Source organism: Sorex fumeus, unplaced genomic scaffold (genome assembly GCF_029834395.1).
Source record: "Sorex fumeus unplaced genomic scaffold, SorFum_2.1 ptg000030l, whole genome shotgun sequence".
Lineage (NCBI taxonomy): Eukaryota > Metazoa > Chordata > Mammalia > Eulipotyphla > Soricidae > Sorex > Sorex fumeus.
The window spans coordinates 27,972,516-27,990,475 of NW_026606087.1; the positions used below are offsets into that span (position 1 = coordinate 27,972,516).

The following is a 17,960-nucleotide window of genomic DNA, read 5'->3' on the forward strand; positions in this document are numbered from 1 at the left end:
CCTTATTAAGTGCAGTCCCAAAGGCTTAACTGTTCATAAATCCCTTACTTTCTCTTTAATTTATTAACCAATTCCGTGGATCAGAAAAAATGGCCATGTGTTTGTGTCAATTATTGCTTGGAAATCCTGAAACATATGGGCAACTGGCAAATAAAATTACTATATTCCTCTCACAGGCTAGAATAAGAAAAATTATTTACATATGTGACTCAGATGAATGCTTGGAAATCAGGGACTGTGTCTATATTAACAAAAAACCATCTAAACATAGTAATGTACATGTCAATAACCAGATAGTCTTCCTTTATAATGAAAAACCAGATCACTAGTTCTCTGGCAGCTTCAGTTTCTTCAGCTAATAGATTATATTTGAAGAACAACCTGTGCTTTGTGTTATATGAAACTGGTGACAATCTAGTTTTATTTTAAATGTCAGAAAATCAGAATAAGTTGTATATGTACTTTTAAGATCTTTTACCATAAAATCTGCTCTCTTGTAATAGAATAAGGGCTGAATTTAACCCCTTATCCCATCAAGAAACCCAAGCTGCAAATTCCACAAAATACTTGATTCAGCAAAATTCCCCTCACCCTCATCCCAACATAAAATCATCCTTGAGGTTTCACTAATGAACGGCTCCATCATCATATGCCAAGAGCCATTGATTGTGCAGACCCCAAATAGGCACTGAAAGTCTAGAAGACAGTACGGTGTTCTTCTCTCAGTGCAAGGGAGTTGCCAGACCTGAATGATGTTTTCTAACCACATGCATTAGATCTAAAATGCCTCAGCGTATCCCCTTCTTTGAATCATTCACTGTCCTATGCTACCTCTTTGGATTCAATTACAAGTTTCCTCCCCTGCACAAACACAAATAAGTTCTCTCAATAAGCTCTGGGATAAAGAGCTCTAGCCTCTCATAAATTTCTATTTCTGGAGAGTCAAAAGAACTGTGGAGGGATATGTAAAGCATTTTTCATTTCTTCTGATAGTAAAAACTAAGACCTGCATTGTGCTCACCCTACAGAAATATATATGTTGATATCCAAACCTGAATTTGACAGTATCTGGAGTAAAGTAAAGTAAAGTAAAGTAAAGGCCTTCCCGTTGATCATCGATTTGCTCGAGCGGGCCCAGTAACGTCTCCATTGGAGACTTTGTTGTTACTGTGTCTGGCATATCGAATACTCTCAGTAGCTTGCCGGGCTCTCCGAGAGGGGCGGAGGAATCGAACTCGGGTTGGCCATGTTGGCCGCTTGTAAGGCGAACGCCCTACCGCTGTGCTATCTGGAGATGCATCTTTAAATATAATTAAGGTTAAATGAATTAAGGGTGGAATCTGTGATAGTAATACAGGAAACAGCAAGAAACAAAGAGGAACAGGCAGGGTAAGATTAAAGAAAGAAAATATTTCCCTGAGCTTAGAAAGCATGGAATGGGGCAGAGCTGATGAATGACCCAAGTGACAGCCATCTTAAACATTCTCTGCCTGCCTTTGCTTTGACATCCAGATGGCCTCGAGTTTAACAAGAAGATTAAAAGTATGCTCACTGCTTCCCTGATAACAAAGGCATGGAAAGAAGAAAATAGTCCGTTAGCTCCTCCTTACCAGATTTCTTCTCTTGAGTCCTCTTAATGCTGTCTAAAAATCTATCTTGAGGCTGGAATGATAGCATAGTGGATAGGGTGTTTTCCTTGCATGCGGCTGACCCAGGTTCGATTTCCAGAATCCCAAATGGCACCCTGAGCACTGCCAGGAGTGATTCCTGATTGCAAAGCCAGGAGTAACCCCTGAGCATCTCCGGGAGTAACCCATAAAGCAAAAAATAATCTATCTTGAGTTCTGTCATTTTACTTTCAAACTTTCAATCTCCAATGGCTGGAGAAAAAAACCTACCTGTTGTAACAACTATTTGGCAAGCCAGCCAGGAGTCTCTCCATCGGCAAGGTAAGAGGGTAGACCCAATCACTGACTCTCCTACCCAGTATCAATTAAGCCATTCACTTCACCTCCCTTTTCTCCTAGGGGTTGAAGTTTTTCTTAATCTAGCTCGAGCAAAAATTGATGAACAATAGGAGGACAGTGACAGTGACAGACTCTGAGTTATCAAACTTCTCCAAATTTCCTAGTTCATCCTGGTTTCTGCACCTATTATCTGCTCAATTTCTCTATGTAGTTTTCAAAAGTGTTATGGAGTGAAGTATAGGCCAGCAGAAGACAATTAACAAATGCTTGAGGCATCCCCAAGCATTTCTGATGTCTACTGGAAATATCTCATGAGAAACCCAACCGCCTGTTTATTTTTTCTCTTTGCCTCTTTTCTAGGCTAAGTCTGACTCTGAGTTCTAGCCACAGGTTCTGCAGACATAGGTTAGCCAGTTAAAAGATGTTAAATATCTGTTGCAGAGCAGGGTAAGAGCATTCAGCCTGCAAGGGAAACAAGCAAAAATCCCATCAAAAAGGGAAACGGATCCTAAGCACTCACTTTACCCATTACCTATGGTGTTCCTCTCAAGGTTTTACTCTAGTTATTCACGACATACTCAGAGTTCTGAGTATGACTGCCTAAATATCTTAGCTCTTTACTGCAATGCTTCCATTTCTTCTACCCTTTATTGTGCCAACAAAACTTGCTATCTTATAGACACACAAGTCCAACAGGGCAGTTGCCAGTCTTAAAACTTAGATGGCAGCCTGATAAACTTAGCTCTTGAAGAACCCCCTGGCCCTCATTCCATTAATGTGAAGGAATATTCCCAACATAGTCTTTTGTTGATACTTGGACCGCCACCCCCACTCATTTTTATCACCATTTCCCTACCACAAAAAAATAAGCCAGCCACTGTGCCCTGGTGTGCAAGGGGGCAGGTGGGCTGAAAGGCTGGGCCAGGAGCTAAAGCCTCTGGTCCCAGCACTTCAAGTCACCTCAGTTGCTATAACTGCTGCTGCTCTTGCCACCTTTGCCTGTATTTGCAACAGTTTTTGCAATACTTAGAGCCTTTGGATGGCCAAGGAACTCCAGATGAGGGAGGACAGATGTAGGAGTCTTGCAATCTCTTGTCATATCTGCCAGGTAAGACTTGAATCTATATTTGCAATAATATTCTAAGTACAGCCCTCAAGTCCATCTTTTCCTCCTGCCCTGTAACCCCATTTTTCTCCCCCCCCCTATTGCTTTTGTTACTGGGCATCCCTAGCAAGAACATCCTCCTCCCCTTTCAGGACATGGTTTCCTGTAGGCCTCATGGAATCCTTCTCGTAACGCCTCAATTCAAAGTTTGACCAATTTCTTACCCTCTTCAGCAACCCACAGACAAAGGTGGTCTTCAGGCTCTGCTTATCTTAATTGGAGGGGTGCTCACTTCTGTGGGACTCAACTCAGGGAGGGAGCGGGCATGTCTTATGCTAGGCAGGGACATAAACATAAATCACAGGCATCGTCACAATCTTCTGGGTGTCCCTGGCACATAAGTGGATACTCCAGTGGAAGAGAGGAAAGAAAACACAATCACAGATGTCAAGATTAGGCTGCCATATCTTGTCATTTGAGAACAGGAGAGCGATGACTGAAGGCTCCCCTGTCCAGTCCTCCTAGGAACCTTTCAGTCAGCAATCTCCAAACTTTAAAGGACAAGATATGGGAACCTCATCTTGCCTCCTGCGATTATGTTTTCTTTCCTATATTCCTAGATAAGGAACATCCTATTCATCCATAAGAATCTGTTTCTGAGGTATATTCTGGAAGAACTGGAACTGGTCCAGGGGAAAATGGCACAGGGGAAACTGGAACTGGCTCAACCCTACCACAGGATCCTGGATAGTGAGGTATTTCTGGTACACAGTCATGCCCCTGGGAATAGCTATTAGAAATAAATAGGAAAAATTGTGAACTGGCTAAACATAGCTTCTAGTGCTAATTCTACCCTGATTTAATTCATAAGCAAAGTGGAGTGTGATTCATATTGTTCATTTTTAACTCCCAGTGGTCTGAGGCCTACATTTTATAAAGGTGCTTCCCTATTCTCTTTATTTACAAAATCCCTTTCTTATAGAGTCTTATTTGAACCTGGCAGCTTGGTGTCCTTAGAGTTCTTTCTTGACCACTTCCTACAAAAATCTGACCGAAGGTGGAGTCTGCGATGGGTATTGGGAACCTTATGGGTCAGCCCTCATCAGTCAACTGGGTCCCTTTGAGCTAAGTGCCATGCCATGTCTTTTTTGCCCAGGACCACATTTCTCTTATATTACTTCCATTAAATCAGAGAAACATCTACATAAGTTAACTTTATGGTGTGTGTGTGTGTGTGTGTGTGTGTGTGCGCACACGTGCATGTGTGTGTTTGTGTACACACTCAGTGTCTTTGAATGGAGAAATGATGTACCTTGGTATATGTACCAAGAACACAATTCCTTTTCTCCTTTTTCTGACTTCCATTTTCTTATAGACTTGGGGAAATTCTTGAGTGTTCTCTGGGAGTATGACTAGTTATGGACTTTTAGTATGAACTACAAGTTAATTCATCCCTCTGTATGTGCCTTTGGGTGTTCTGGCTGGGTGCTTAGTAGTGTGCTGATTTTGTTTATTGTATCTCAATTAAGTTAAGTTTGTAAACTGGTTATTGGGCCTGAGTGAAAATGGAGGCTTTTGAAAAATCTAAATTTCTTATTAGGAAACTTTGTGGTAGGGAATTAATTTAAAAATATTAAGGCTAGAGAAAATATTTTTTAAAACACCTGACATCTGATTGTATCTTAAAGGTCCAGTGGTCAGGCGGAACTTGGGTCTAGTATGTAGGCCACTTGCATATTTCTCAAGTGGATCCTAATGTAATGATCTCTTGATGGCCAGGATATTTGAGGGCACAAAGGCCACTGCCACAATTGTGGATGAAGCCTTCGAAATGATTCTTGAGTTCGGCTCTACAAGTTTATAATACTTACAGGTTCCTTGGAAAAGTGTCTTTTTGACTTATAGACAACTAGTCTTTTAGAGTGTCAGATCCTATACATCAAACAAACACATCCAGGAAAACCCCCTTTCTCACATCTCCCCTCCCAGATAAAAACTCAAACCCAAAGGATTTATTATCTGCTTGATATTAAATCTGTCTCAGAAGCACAATGAAATGAAAAAAAGGGGGGAAAGAAGACTAATTTTAAAGCATAAATGCAAAACAAAACCCATTAACCCATCACAAAAACTTTAACGTCTATTAAAATGGGGGATTGAACTATTTGGCTTAGAAAAAAAAATCATGCAACATTCCACTACATGTTTGGATCTGTCTGTAAGAAGGAGATGGGCTGACACAGAGTGACCTCTCTTGCCTGCGGGATATAAGAGACACAGCAAGAGAACAGAACCGGAGGACTGCTGATAACTGGTTTCAGAACTTAGATGGGAAGCAAGTGATAGAGGTGCTGAAAAAGGGATAACAGGGATACTGAGATAACGGGGAAGTGAAGTGGACAGTCTGGTGAAGGGCACAGGGTTCTGCACATATGCAGCACCCTATCCACTAACTATGGTAAACCATGGTGCTTCAATAAGATTTTTTTAAACGTAAGGTGATCATTGGGATAAATGGGGATTGAATAAAAAAAAAGGCAAGTGACTATCAGCTTTTTAAACTACATTGTTAGTCTGCCCAACAAAGGGACGTAGGCTATTATTAAAATAATTTTGTTTTGTGTCTGTTTTGCTACATAGCCTTTAAACAAACCTAATCTCAACCATGAGAAAAGCTTTATTTATAGTTATGCAAGATACTCTGAAGACTTTATAACTGTGTTTAAATAAGTAATTGAACATAGGTTTGTGATAAATTGTATGTTGAACATTTTGTGAGACAAAACTTAACTGAAATCAAAATTCTAAGGAAAAAATCTCAGTTGGTTTATTTAAAAGGAAAGTAAAACAATAAATCTCTGAAAAGCATCTAAGATATCCCATAGTAATTATCTTCTATCTTAAAAAATGAATATAAGAATCAAGAAAATTCCATGTTAAGTCTTCACAGAAAACACTGTTATGCAAGAAATGTTTAACATTCTTAACATGTATGTGAATAGTAATGTGTGTATCTTAGAAATAATCGAATATTCTAAAGATGCATAGGTTTTGTCTTTTGTAAAATTGGTCTCGTGTCTTGTATTTAGAGATGCCTGTGGGAAAAAACGTATGACAGGTATTCCAGAATTGTTATAAAATGTAAAATAAAATTCAACATGTTTGGAAAAACTGCATATTTTAAAATTTCAGGAAATCCAGAATTTCAGCATGGGACTGATTAGAGTAAGCTCATAATTCTTGTTGCTTAAACCGTATGTATTATCTCTATATGTTTTTAACAACTCTTCTTTCTAATCCCTGAATTACAGCAAATGGGCAAAGTGCATTCTATTATGAGTAAAAGTTATAAATTTGCTTATTTTCTTCTCTTCTTGAACACTTTTAGTCTGTTTTGAAATATTTCATAGCAGTCAATATCTTGTTTACAATGACCAGACAAAAATGGTTATGTCACTATATTTTTGTAAGGGATTCTAGTTAAGAAAGTGGCAAGGTAGTCACTTGGATATTTTGAAACATTAAATATGAATGATGAACCTCAAAGCAAATGTTGTAACAGTTTACCTTAGGCCCTCAGTTACCTTATAAATCTGGCCTTCTTAACTTCTGTTATGAGTCCCAACGATCAAAAAAGGTGATTAAGCCACTCTGGCAATGACAAGAGCTTAAAAAGCATATTGGTAAAGGGACTTTAGCAATAGTTCAGAGGGTCACGAATTTGTCTTGCATAGGGCTGGCTTGTGTTTGATCTCTGGCATGCCACCTGGTACCCCAAGTCTGCCAGAACTGATTCTTGAGCTCAGGGCCAAAGATAAACCAGAGGATTATGGACCCCCCCCCAAAAAATAAAACAAACAGTGATTAGGTTAAGGGCAATGCCTTAAGGGATATCCTTTATTAAAGAAATAGCTTCTAACTAGACAGGAGAAAGGATGCTTCTCCTCCAAGACAAAGAAGGACTCTGGGGTTAAGCAATCTAAAGTCACATTTGCCTGAGGTCTTTGGTTTGGGAAATATCACAGAATACTCCATAGAAGAACCACCTTGCTCTAATTTGACTAAATCTAAAATCACAAAGAACTCTGAATTATTACCTCGGTTCTTACCATGCATATGTAAAATAACTGACTTTATATAGAAAAAGTTAATGTGTTACTCTAATGGTATAGGTGGAGGGAAAACTTTTTCTTTTACAAAACATGCGTTGCTATGGATTTTTGGATTCTAGTTCTAAGAGTTTCTTTACTGACAAAATGGCGTGTCGGATTTAGAAAGGGAGAGCATTGGGAACGACATATCCATCCTGTGGAATTTGGTATGTCGGCAGGTGGACGAAGAGCACCCGGCCCAGACAAGGTCAGACCTGAACACCTGAAGAACCTGTCATCAGTACTCATCAATATGCTGGCTCGGCTCTTCACATGCTACCTGTCTGAATGCAAGGTTCCGTCCCAATGGAAAACCAGCAGGACTGTATTACTCTACAAGAAGGGAGACATCCATGACATTGGCAACTATCGCCCGATCTGCCTATTGTCTGTCATCTACAAACTGTTCACTCATGTCATCCTGAATAGGATTGGCAGAACACTAGATGAAGGATGACCATGTGAGCAAGCCGGGTTCCGCAAAGGATTCAGCACCATCGACCATATGCACACGATAACCAAGCTCATTGAGGTTTCTCGGGAGTTCAAGATGCCGCTCTGTCTAATGTTCATTGATTTAAAGAAGGCCTTTGATTCTGTTGAGACGGAAGCGGTCAGTGAAGCCCTAGCCAATCAGGACATTCAAACTCAATACATCAAGATCCTCTGTGAGCTGTATTATGGATTCACTACCAGGATCTCACCATTCTACAAAGAAGTAATCATTGATGTCAAGAGAGAGGTTCGGCAGGGTGATACCATTTCACCGAAACTCTTCATTGCCACCCTCAAGAACATCATGCGACGACTAGAATGGGAAGGAATGGGGGTGAAGATAGATGGTCGGCAACTACACCACCTCTGCTTTGCTGATGACATTGTCTTAATAACACCAAATATTAGCCAAGCGGCACAAATGCTGGCCGACTTTGACTGTGAGTGTGGAAAGGTCGGACTACAGCAGAATCTTACGAAGATAATGTTTATGAGAAAAAGCCTCATTCCTGACGCCCTATTCGCTCTCAACATAATCATCATCTCCGAATGCAACAGCTATGTGTACCTAGGTCGAGAAGTCAACATGACAAATTTGACCTGGCACCCGAACTGCGCAGAAGGAAGAGAGTGGTTTGGAATGCCTTCAAGAGCATCGAAGAAATAGCTAAGAGGACAACGAACCTCCGGCTCCAGGCACATCTCTTTGATTCCACTGTTCTTCCTGCATTAACATACGCCTCAGAGACATGGGCCTTACCCAAACAGGATGAAAATGCTATTCGGGTCTCCTAAAGAGGAATTGAAAGAGCTATGCCTGGAATATCACATTTCACTTAAAAGAGAGAAAGAATCCGGAGTTCCGACATCCGTCAATGATCAAGAATCAGGGATGCTGTCTTGTTTGCCAAGGTGTCAAAAATCAGATGGGCTGGTCATGTAATGAGATTTAAAGACGACCGCTGGACTAGAGCTGTTACCGACTGGATTCCACGGGATGTCAAAAGACCGTGTGGCTGCCCACCTACCAGATGGTCAGACTTCTTCATCAAGATCATGAAAGATCGGTTTGAGGCCCTTCGTGTTCCTAGAGCGAACAGACGCCATTGGGCTACACTAGTACGCGACAGAGACAAAAGGAGACGTTACTGGTGCCTGCTCGAGCAAATCGATTAACGGGAAGTCAAGAGAAGTGATCAAGTTCTAAGAGGAATAATAAAATTTCTAGCTTGATTCTATATCAAAATTCTAAATTCTTTTACATTCTAAATTCTACATTCTAAAATAGCTACATGTATTTGTATTTAGAATGTAAAGTTTTACATTCTAAATTCTACATTCTAAAATAGCTACATTCTTTTAGAGCATGCAGTGTCTTCGGATTTAGACACATGAGATTTAGTTAAGGTCTTTTAATAGTGACCCTGTCAATCTATATTTGCTTCACAAAATACCCCTCCTCTTCTAAAATGCAATACCTTCCTATATCTCTTCCTTCTGACATCCCATGTTCTCTTATTCAAGTCACATGGCTAAAAAGGGTGATTACCCTAACCTCTGGATCCCTCCCTACCCAGCCCCACCCCCACCAACCAGGGGACAGCCTGACAAATAACTTCAGGAATGGGGCCATGAATATGGCTTTGGATTCTCTATTTCTCCTTCCAGTATTCACTTGGAGTCTTTTAAAAACCTAGTAAAACTTGTACTCCTTGTTCAAAATCTTTGAAAGTGTAGATGTTGGTAGAGATGAAGTTCAATGTGAACATTCCATCTGATTTCTACCAAGAACCTCTGTAAAGCCCCTAATGCGGGTTTTTCCCTACAACTTGATTCAACAACCATTTTAAGCAGGTAGTAGTTATAAAATTGAACACTTCTGCTTTATAATGGCTTTTAGAATCACCAACTAAAAAGGTAAATGTTATGGGGAATAGTGAGAAATAGGGGGAAATTGGCTGATAAAATCAGTTTAAAAAGACATTGCCCTGAGAGAGATGAAGATCACAGGATAAAAGGCCACAGTGACAGTCATAATAAATATCCTGCATAGTACAGGTTTGATCACTTGATCACTTGACATCCTGTTACTCATCGGTTTGCTTGAGTGAGCACCAGTAACTCTCCATTCGTCCCTGTCACCTGCTAATGTAATCCAATGGCGTCTACTCACTCCAGGAACACAAAGAGCCTCAAACTGATTGCTCAGGGTCTTGACGAAGAAGTCTGATCATCTTGTAGGTGGGCGGCCACACAATCCTTGGATGTCCATGGAATCCAGTCGGCAACAGCTCTAGTCCAGTGGTCATTTCCAAATCACATGTGTCCAGTCCATCTGATATTTGACACTTTGCCAAATGAGACAGCATCCCTGATTCTTGATTGTTGACAGAGGTTGGAACTCAGGATTCTTTCTCTTACCTGAGTGAAGCATGATATTCCAAGCATAGCTCTTTCAATTCTTCTTTGGGAGACCTGAATAGCATTCTCATCCTGTTTTCGTAGGGCCCAGGTCTCTGAAGTGTATGTTAATGCAGGAAGAATGGTGGAGTTGAAAAGATATGCACAGAGCTGAAGGTTCTTTGTCCTCTCAGTTATTTCTTTGACTCTTTTGAAGCATTCCAAGCTGCTCTCTTCCTCCTGCACAACTCAGGTGCCAGGTTATTCGTCATGTTGAGTTCTCAACCTAGGTACACATAACTGCTGCATTCGGAGATGTTCATTCCATTGAGAGCAAATGGAATGTCACCAATGACTTCGTTTCTCATAAACATTGTCTTTGTGAGATTCAGCTGCAGTCTGACCTTTCCACACTACACTCACGGTCAAAGACTGCCAGCATTTGTGCCACTTGGATAATGTTTGGTGTTATTAGAATGATGTCATCAGCAAAGCGGAGGTGGTGTAGTTGCTGACCATCTATCTTCACTCCCATTTCTTCCCATTCCAGTCATCGCATGACGTTCTCAAGGGTGGCACTGAAGAGTTTCAGTGAAATGGTATCACCCTGCCAAACCCCTCTCTTGATGTCCAGGATCACTTCCTTTTAGAATCGTAAGATCCTGGTAGTGAATGCATAATACAGCTCACGAAGGATCCTGATGTGTTGAGTTTGAACACCCTGTTTGGAGAGGGCTTCAATGACTGCTTCAGTTTCAACAGAATCAAAGGCCTTCTTTGAATCAATGAACATTAGACAGAGCGGCATCTTGAACTCCCGAGAAACCTCAATGAGCTTGGTTACCATGTGGATATGGTTGATTGTGCTGAATTCTTTTTGGAACCTGGCTTGCTTGCCTGGTTTTCCTTCATCTCATGTTCTGCCAATGCTATTCAGGATGACTATAGTGAACAGCTTGTAGACAACAAGCTGGCAAATTGGGTAATAGTTGCCAATGTCATGGATATTTCCCTTCTTGTACAGTAGAACAGTCCTGCTGGTTTTCCATTGGGACAGAACCTTGCATTCAGACAAGTAGCATGTGAAGAGCCGAGCAGTGTATTGATGAATACTGACGACTGATTCTTCAGGTGTTTGGGTCTGACCTTGTCTGGGATGGGTGCTATTTTCTTCTTTACCAATGAAATGGTATGTCAAGGAAGAAATTTTGGAATGATTTCTTTATAAGCTCAGGCTTATAAAGAAAATTTAAAAAGGAAAAAGGAGAAACCTGTTCCTTTTCCTGACTACATAAACAGAAGAAGAAAAGAGCCTCCTCCTTTGTGGATGGACCTTGTTGAGAACACACCAGCTTCCCTGACTTTTGTCTGTTAAAGGCACAGAGATAAGGGAGCCCTGGAAATACCAATTGGGTATGACAAAACAAGCCCAGGGGTACAAAGACTTTTGAGACAGAAGATCTTTTGTTCAGAAAACATAAAATTCCAGGCCCAGGGGATGGCTAGATCCTGGAGGAGAGGTTCCAGTGTGGGAATAGGGGGATACAAAAATGTAAAAGAAGACTGAAATAATCTCATCATCAGTCATCATCCAGATCACACAGTTACTTCTCCCAAAAGGGAGCATAACATGAGGCCCCCATAGTCATGCCAACAGACTCTGTGCCAGGCTGTTTTACTTGGGTTGCCCCAGAGAGGGTGGATGAGAGCTCTCCCCACCCCAAGGGACCCAGCCCCGGCATCTGAAAACCTCTACAACCCAACCACTGCAATGCTCAAGGCTGCTCCCCAGACGCTTGGGCCGAGCCTCACAAATGAGTGAACATACTCCTAGACCGTGCAGCCCTGAAAGCGACACATCAGACGACACTCTCTACCCATTCTCTTCTTTCCCCTTCATCTCCCTTCATTCTCTATAATTACCATACCATATTTGACGGAGTTCAGATAGTAGGCAACAAATCATCACTGTCACTGTCACTGTCTTCCCGTTGTTCATCGATTTGCTCGAGTGGACCCAGTAATGTCTCTATTGTGAGACTTGTTACTGTGTTTGGCATATCGAATACGTCACAGGTAGCTTGCCAGGCTTTGCCATGTGGCTGAGATACTCTTGGTAGCTTGCCAGGCTCTCTGAGAGGGGCGGAGGAATAGAACCTGGGTTGGCTGGGTCGACCGCATGCAAGGCAAACACCCTACCTGCTGTGCTATTGCTCCAGCCCAGGCAACAAATCATAGAGGGAAATATATATATATATTTATATATATGCATATACATATTTTCAGTTATATATACCAAAGCTCACATCACCCAAACTCTAACAACATGTTAGCGGTATCCTATAGAATGTATTAAAGGCTCCTGCCAAAATAGAACAATCTCCACACTGGTTCCTATATGAACACTTTCTTGTGAGCATGTTCAGCAGTTTTTCATAACAAACAATATGAAATATATTACTTCGATTGTACTTTGGGACAGGGATTGGGGCTTGGGATGGAAACATTCCGAATTTGGTGGTGAGAAGGTGTAATAGTGGTAGGATTGGTGTTTCAATATTAAATGTAATCAAGTACTGCGAAGTAACTCATGAAATTTTTTTAAAAAGTTAAAAAAAGGAAGACTGTCAACAACTCCAAACTTCACCTCTCAGTGAGAGCCCCACAGCAGAATTCAGTGGAAGTTTGAAAACAAAACAAAACAAACAAAAACGAGAAAAATTAGTCAGAGGCAAGTGTGTGGATTCTCCCAGTAAGAAGAAATGGCCTAGAGCTCTTCTTTACATCTTACATCACTACTTAAGATTTTCTTACTTTAGGTTGTGCCTGCTCAATTTTGGGGATTTACTGCAGTTCTACTGGGGATCAATACTTGGCACTCTTCATTCTGGAGATGCTCACAGAACTCTTTTTAAAAAAATTTTATTGAACCACTGTGAGATAGTTACAAGCTTTCATGTTTGGGTTACAGTCACACAATGATCAAACACCCATCCCTCTACCAGTGCACGTTCCCCACCACCAATATCCCCGGTATACCCTCCCCCTTTCCCACCCTCCCCCTGCCTCCATGGCAGACATTACTCCCCATTCTCCCTCTCTACTTTGGGGTATTATGGTTCGCAATACAGACACTGAGAAGTCATCATGTTTGGTCCTTTATCTACTTTCTGCACACATCTCCCATCCCGACCGATTCCTCCAGCCATCTTTTTCTTAGTGATCCCTTCTCTATTCCAGCTGCCTTCTCCCCTTTGCTCATGAGGCAGGCTTCCAGCTATGGAGCAATCTACCTGTCCCGGCTCACGAAACTCTTGAGTGCAAAATTCTCTTTTCCCTTCATCTCCCAGATATATTTATCTGCCTTTAATATTCATGGCCTTCCAGAAATTCTTCTCTGTGATTAGAGGCTACCATCAAGAAAACATGGGTTGAAGTTAGGATTGATTTTTCTTTCTTGCAAAGATAAAAAGCCTTGCTCTGGTCAGAGTTTTATGGTTCCTCATGAAATTGGGTGGCAAGAATGATATTCCATGCTGTGTAAATCAAATATGAGTCAGGCGCAGTTTGACTACCACCAAGTGGAGCTAGTGAGACATATGAGCTGCACCATGCAGGTGTTTAAGGCAGATTTCCATCTGTATGAAACACCCCAGAAACTTCTGGGGAAGTGATGAGAAAGAAGTAATGGACTCCCCTCTTCCCCCTCTTTAGGCTTCCGCTTTCCTCTCCTCACTTCACACAAATCACCTGTAAACATTTCTTTCCTTTAATTTTCTAATAAAATACTTTTTTTTTTTTTTTTGCTGTTTTGGGTCACACCTAAGCAGTACACAGGGGACCGTATTGGATGCTGAGGATTGAACCCAGGTCGGCCACGTGCAACGCAAATGCCCTTCCCACTGAGGTATGGCTCCGGCCCCAATATAAGAGACGTTTTGTTGGCTACTTCTTTGAGTCTCTTGCTTCTACTCTGCAGTGTCTGGTGATAGGAGCCCATTCACTGTAACTATGCATTGGAGATTTCAAAAAATAGAGCAGAGGAGACATCTAGGCACAAGTACTGAGGAAAAGGCATGAATGAATTAGCAAGAAGCTATCTGTAACCAGGAAAACTGGAAACTGAATAACCAAATTTTTGAATGTTTGAAGCATTTAGTCTACAGTATTTGTTCTGGCAGCTTGAATGGATGAAAATGAGAACACATTTATAAATAAAGACATTGTTTTGTTTGATGAGCACTCACCATTAGTAGTCTGTCTCCTACTTGCAACCTTCCATCTTTTTGTGCAGCTCCTCCATCTATAATTTTAGTTACATAAATGCTGTTGTCTCCAGGAATATGTTGGTTCCCCACACCTCCGGCAATACTGAAGCCTAAGCCTATGAGAAAGAAACAGAAAAGGAAAATGTATTGCTACTGTTTATTTTTAAGGAAATGCAATTATCCATATTTCAACAGCCTAAAATGTTAATCCTTGATTTATTGCAACAGCAATAAATAACAGTAATACAGAAATAACTACTTCAGTTAATTTTGTCCTTCTTTAAATACTTGGAGGCTTGTTGATTAACGCTAATAAGCGAAGCTCTTGAGGAAATACCAAGAAGACATAAGCTTTGCTTTATTTTAAAAGTGTAACCTGTTTTTCTTGGTTAATCAACTCAGAATGGGTGACTAGCCAGAGGTTCACGGATATGGTAGGTGAGCAACATGAAACATCATAAAGTACTGCTCATGCTGAGTCTATGGATTTATCTTCACTATTGTTTGTTTGCAATGCAGGAGGCTAGGGTCACTGCTCGGTCCCTGAGTTCTGCCAGGAGCAGCCCTGAACGCCAAAAGACATTTAAAACACATTTACAGGGGCAATAGCACAGCGGGTAGGGCGTTTTGTCTTGCACGCAGGCGACCTGGGTTTGATTCCCCGCATCCCATAGGGTCCCCCAAGCACTGCCAGGAGTAATTCCTGAGTGCAAAGCCAAGAACAAATTCCCTGTGTATCGCCAGGTGTGCCCCAAAAAGAAAACCAACACACACACACAGTGCCAGTCTCACTGTAGCACTGTCCTCCCGTTGTTCATCATTTTGCTCAAGTGGGCACCAGTAACGTCTCACAACAAATTGTGAGACTTGTTGTTACTGTTTTTGGCATATCGAATATGTCACGGGTAGCTTGCCAGGCTTTGCTGTGCGGGTGGGATACTCTCGGTAGCTTTCTGGGCTCTCCGAGAGGGGTGAAGGAATCGAACCCAGGTTGGCTGTGACAAGGCAAATGCCCTACCCACCGTGCTATCGCTCAAGCCCTTTCTCTCAGTAAGATTTTTTTTTAGTGTCTCGAGCTTTTTCTTTTGAGGACACACCCAGCAGGGCTCATGAGCTGCTTCTCAGTTGGTGTTCCAGTGCTCCCAAGTAGTGAGGAGTCAGGGCTGACCCCAGCCTCCTGCAGGAAAAGTCTGCCCTCAGCCAGTTGACTTATCTCCTGGTCCTCTCAATTTTGGCTTTTGATTTGGGGACCACACCCTTCTGTGGTCAGGGACTGTTCCTGGGGGGGCTCCAGAGACCATGCATTACCAGGGATCAAATTAGCTGTGTGCAAGACAAGGGCCTTATTAACCCAAGGACTATATCCCCCCCACACACATATCTCCCACAACTCCCGCCACCTCTGCCGTCAGGTTTTGCTGGTGCTCCAAACATAAAGGGAGTACCACCTCGATCTTGTTGAGGAACAACTTACTGCTGAGAGAAAGCGATATGAAACATCGAAGTCTGCAGAGGGAGTTCCAGCCTCTCTTTCCAGGTTCAATCCCCAAAACCACATATAGTGCCCCGAGACCCGGCAGGAGTAACCACTGAGTACAGAGGAAGGAATAAATCCTGAGCACTCCAGGTTTTTGATCCCCCAAAAGTAACTAATAAACCTAATGACTAAATTAAATATTTTCAGAAGTAAAAATTAAGAGTTCAGGAAATTAAGACACAGAACATTCACAAAGCAAGTTTCAAGTGAAGGTGTGGCTGGTCACGGGCACCAGTGTGAGACCCCAGTATGGCACTTGCACCTATAAGGCCCTGGGTTCTACCTCCAGCATGACAAAAAAAAAAAAGGAAAGAAAAACCTGTATCAAATAAGAAGGTGTGAACCAGGAACCAGGCCTTGCTCAGAATAAACACCTGGTACAGTTCACTGTGTTTGCTACAAACCCCCTTTCCTTGACACACCATACCTCTAACTATCCCTGAGCAGTCTAAAATCTAAAGTCAGTTTCCAGAGGGCCAGAAAAACAGTGCAAGGGTTAAGGAGCTTTCCTTGCACATGGAAAATCTGGGTTTTCATCCCTGGCACCGCACAAGGTCCCCTGAACCCCTTCATGAGTGATCCCTTGCACAGCAGGTATACCCCCCTACACACACACGCGCGCACACACACACACACACACACACAAATAGTAGCACCGTAGCACTGTACTCCCGCTGTTCATCGATTTGCTCGAGGGGGACCAGTAACATCTCCATTGTGAGATTTGTTATTACTATTTCTGGCATATCGAATACGTCATGGGTATCTTGCCATCAGGGTGAGATACTCTCGGTAGATTGCTGGGCTCTCCAAGAGGGGCGGAGGAATCGAACCTGGGTCAGCTGGGTCAGTCGCGTGAAAAGCAAACACCCTACCAGCTATGCTATCGCTCCAGCCCACAAAAATTATTAACAACAACGAAAATAACAATAAAGGCAGAGCAGAAGACACAGCAGGCCCTGCAGGAAGCAGGAAATCACCTGCTTCAACCACTTCCACAACAGCTGAAAGCATTCAAGAAGGGCTGACTGGACAGGAGCAGACACATTATGCTCTGTATTCGGAAGCCCAGGTCGAAGCCCTGAATTACTGAGGTTGGAGTCCCTCGAGCACTGGAAACCACTGAGCAATGAGCCAGGAGTCCTCTGGTGTGTCAGCAGCTGCTGAGGTCCAAACTCCTCCCCGGAAAAATTGAAGATTTCCTGTACTGGACTCAAGAAGCTGCCAGAGACTCATCTGCTGCACCTTCCATTCCACACAGATCACAGATCACAGATCACAGATCACAGATCACAGATCACAGATCATCCTGTTATTCGTCGATTGCCTCGAGCAGGCCCCAGTAACATCTCCTTCATCCTGGCCCTGAGGTTATATTCAAGGCTCTTTAGGAGAATGAGACCCATCATTGTTACTGGTATTTGGCATATTGGGTACGCCATGGGGAGTTTGCCAGACTCTGCCCTGTGGGCAGGCTACATTCGATAGCCTGCCAGTTTGTCCAAAGTAGGAATGAGATGTCATAATAAGATGTCGCGCGGCCGCGCGGTTCCGGGAGCTGGTTTTTATAGTCTCTGAGTCTTGGCTGCTGATGGGATTACACGGCGCCAGGGGGCCAGTTGGTGGGTGTGACCATTCCACACAGTATTACATTCCATACAGTATTACACAACTCATGTCAGTGCACACCTCACACATCATACACGTCAGGACACACCTCACGTCAGAACACATCTCACATGTCACATATGTTGGTACACACCTCACACGATCCACACATCAGTACACACCTCACACATGTCAGGACACACCTCACGTCAGTGTACAACCTCACACATCACACACATCAGTACACACCTCATACACGTCAGTACATACCTCACAGTAAGTGCACACCTCATATGTCACACACGTTGGTACACATCTCACACGCGTAGGTATAAACCTCATATCAGTGCATATCTCACACGTCACACATATCAGCACACACCTCACAGTCAGTGCACACATCACACTTGTCGGTACATGCCTCACGTC

General features: G+C 42.4%; 1 protein-coding gene across 22 annotated transcripts in view; it reads right to left on the reverse strand.

Annotated features, from left to right (window-relative positions):
• Positions 1 to 17,960, reverse strand: part of DLG2 (discs large MAGUK scaffold protein 2) — a 1,600,462-nt gene that overhangs the window by 584,164 nt on the left and 998,338 nt on the right. For all 22 annotated transcript variants that reach the window (XM_056115953.1, XM_056115951.1, XM_056115947.1 and 19 more), the window contains one exon: positions 14,366 to 14,502. In XM_056115953.1, coding sequence (XP_055971928.1) covers positions 14,366 to 14,502 — 137 coding nt within the window. The remainder of the gene's footprint in view (positions 1 to 14,365; positions 14,503 to 17,960) is intronic.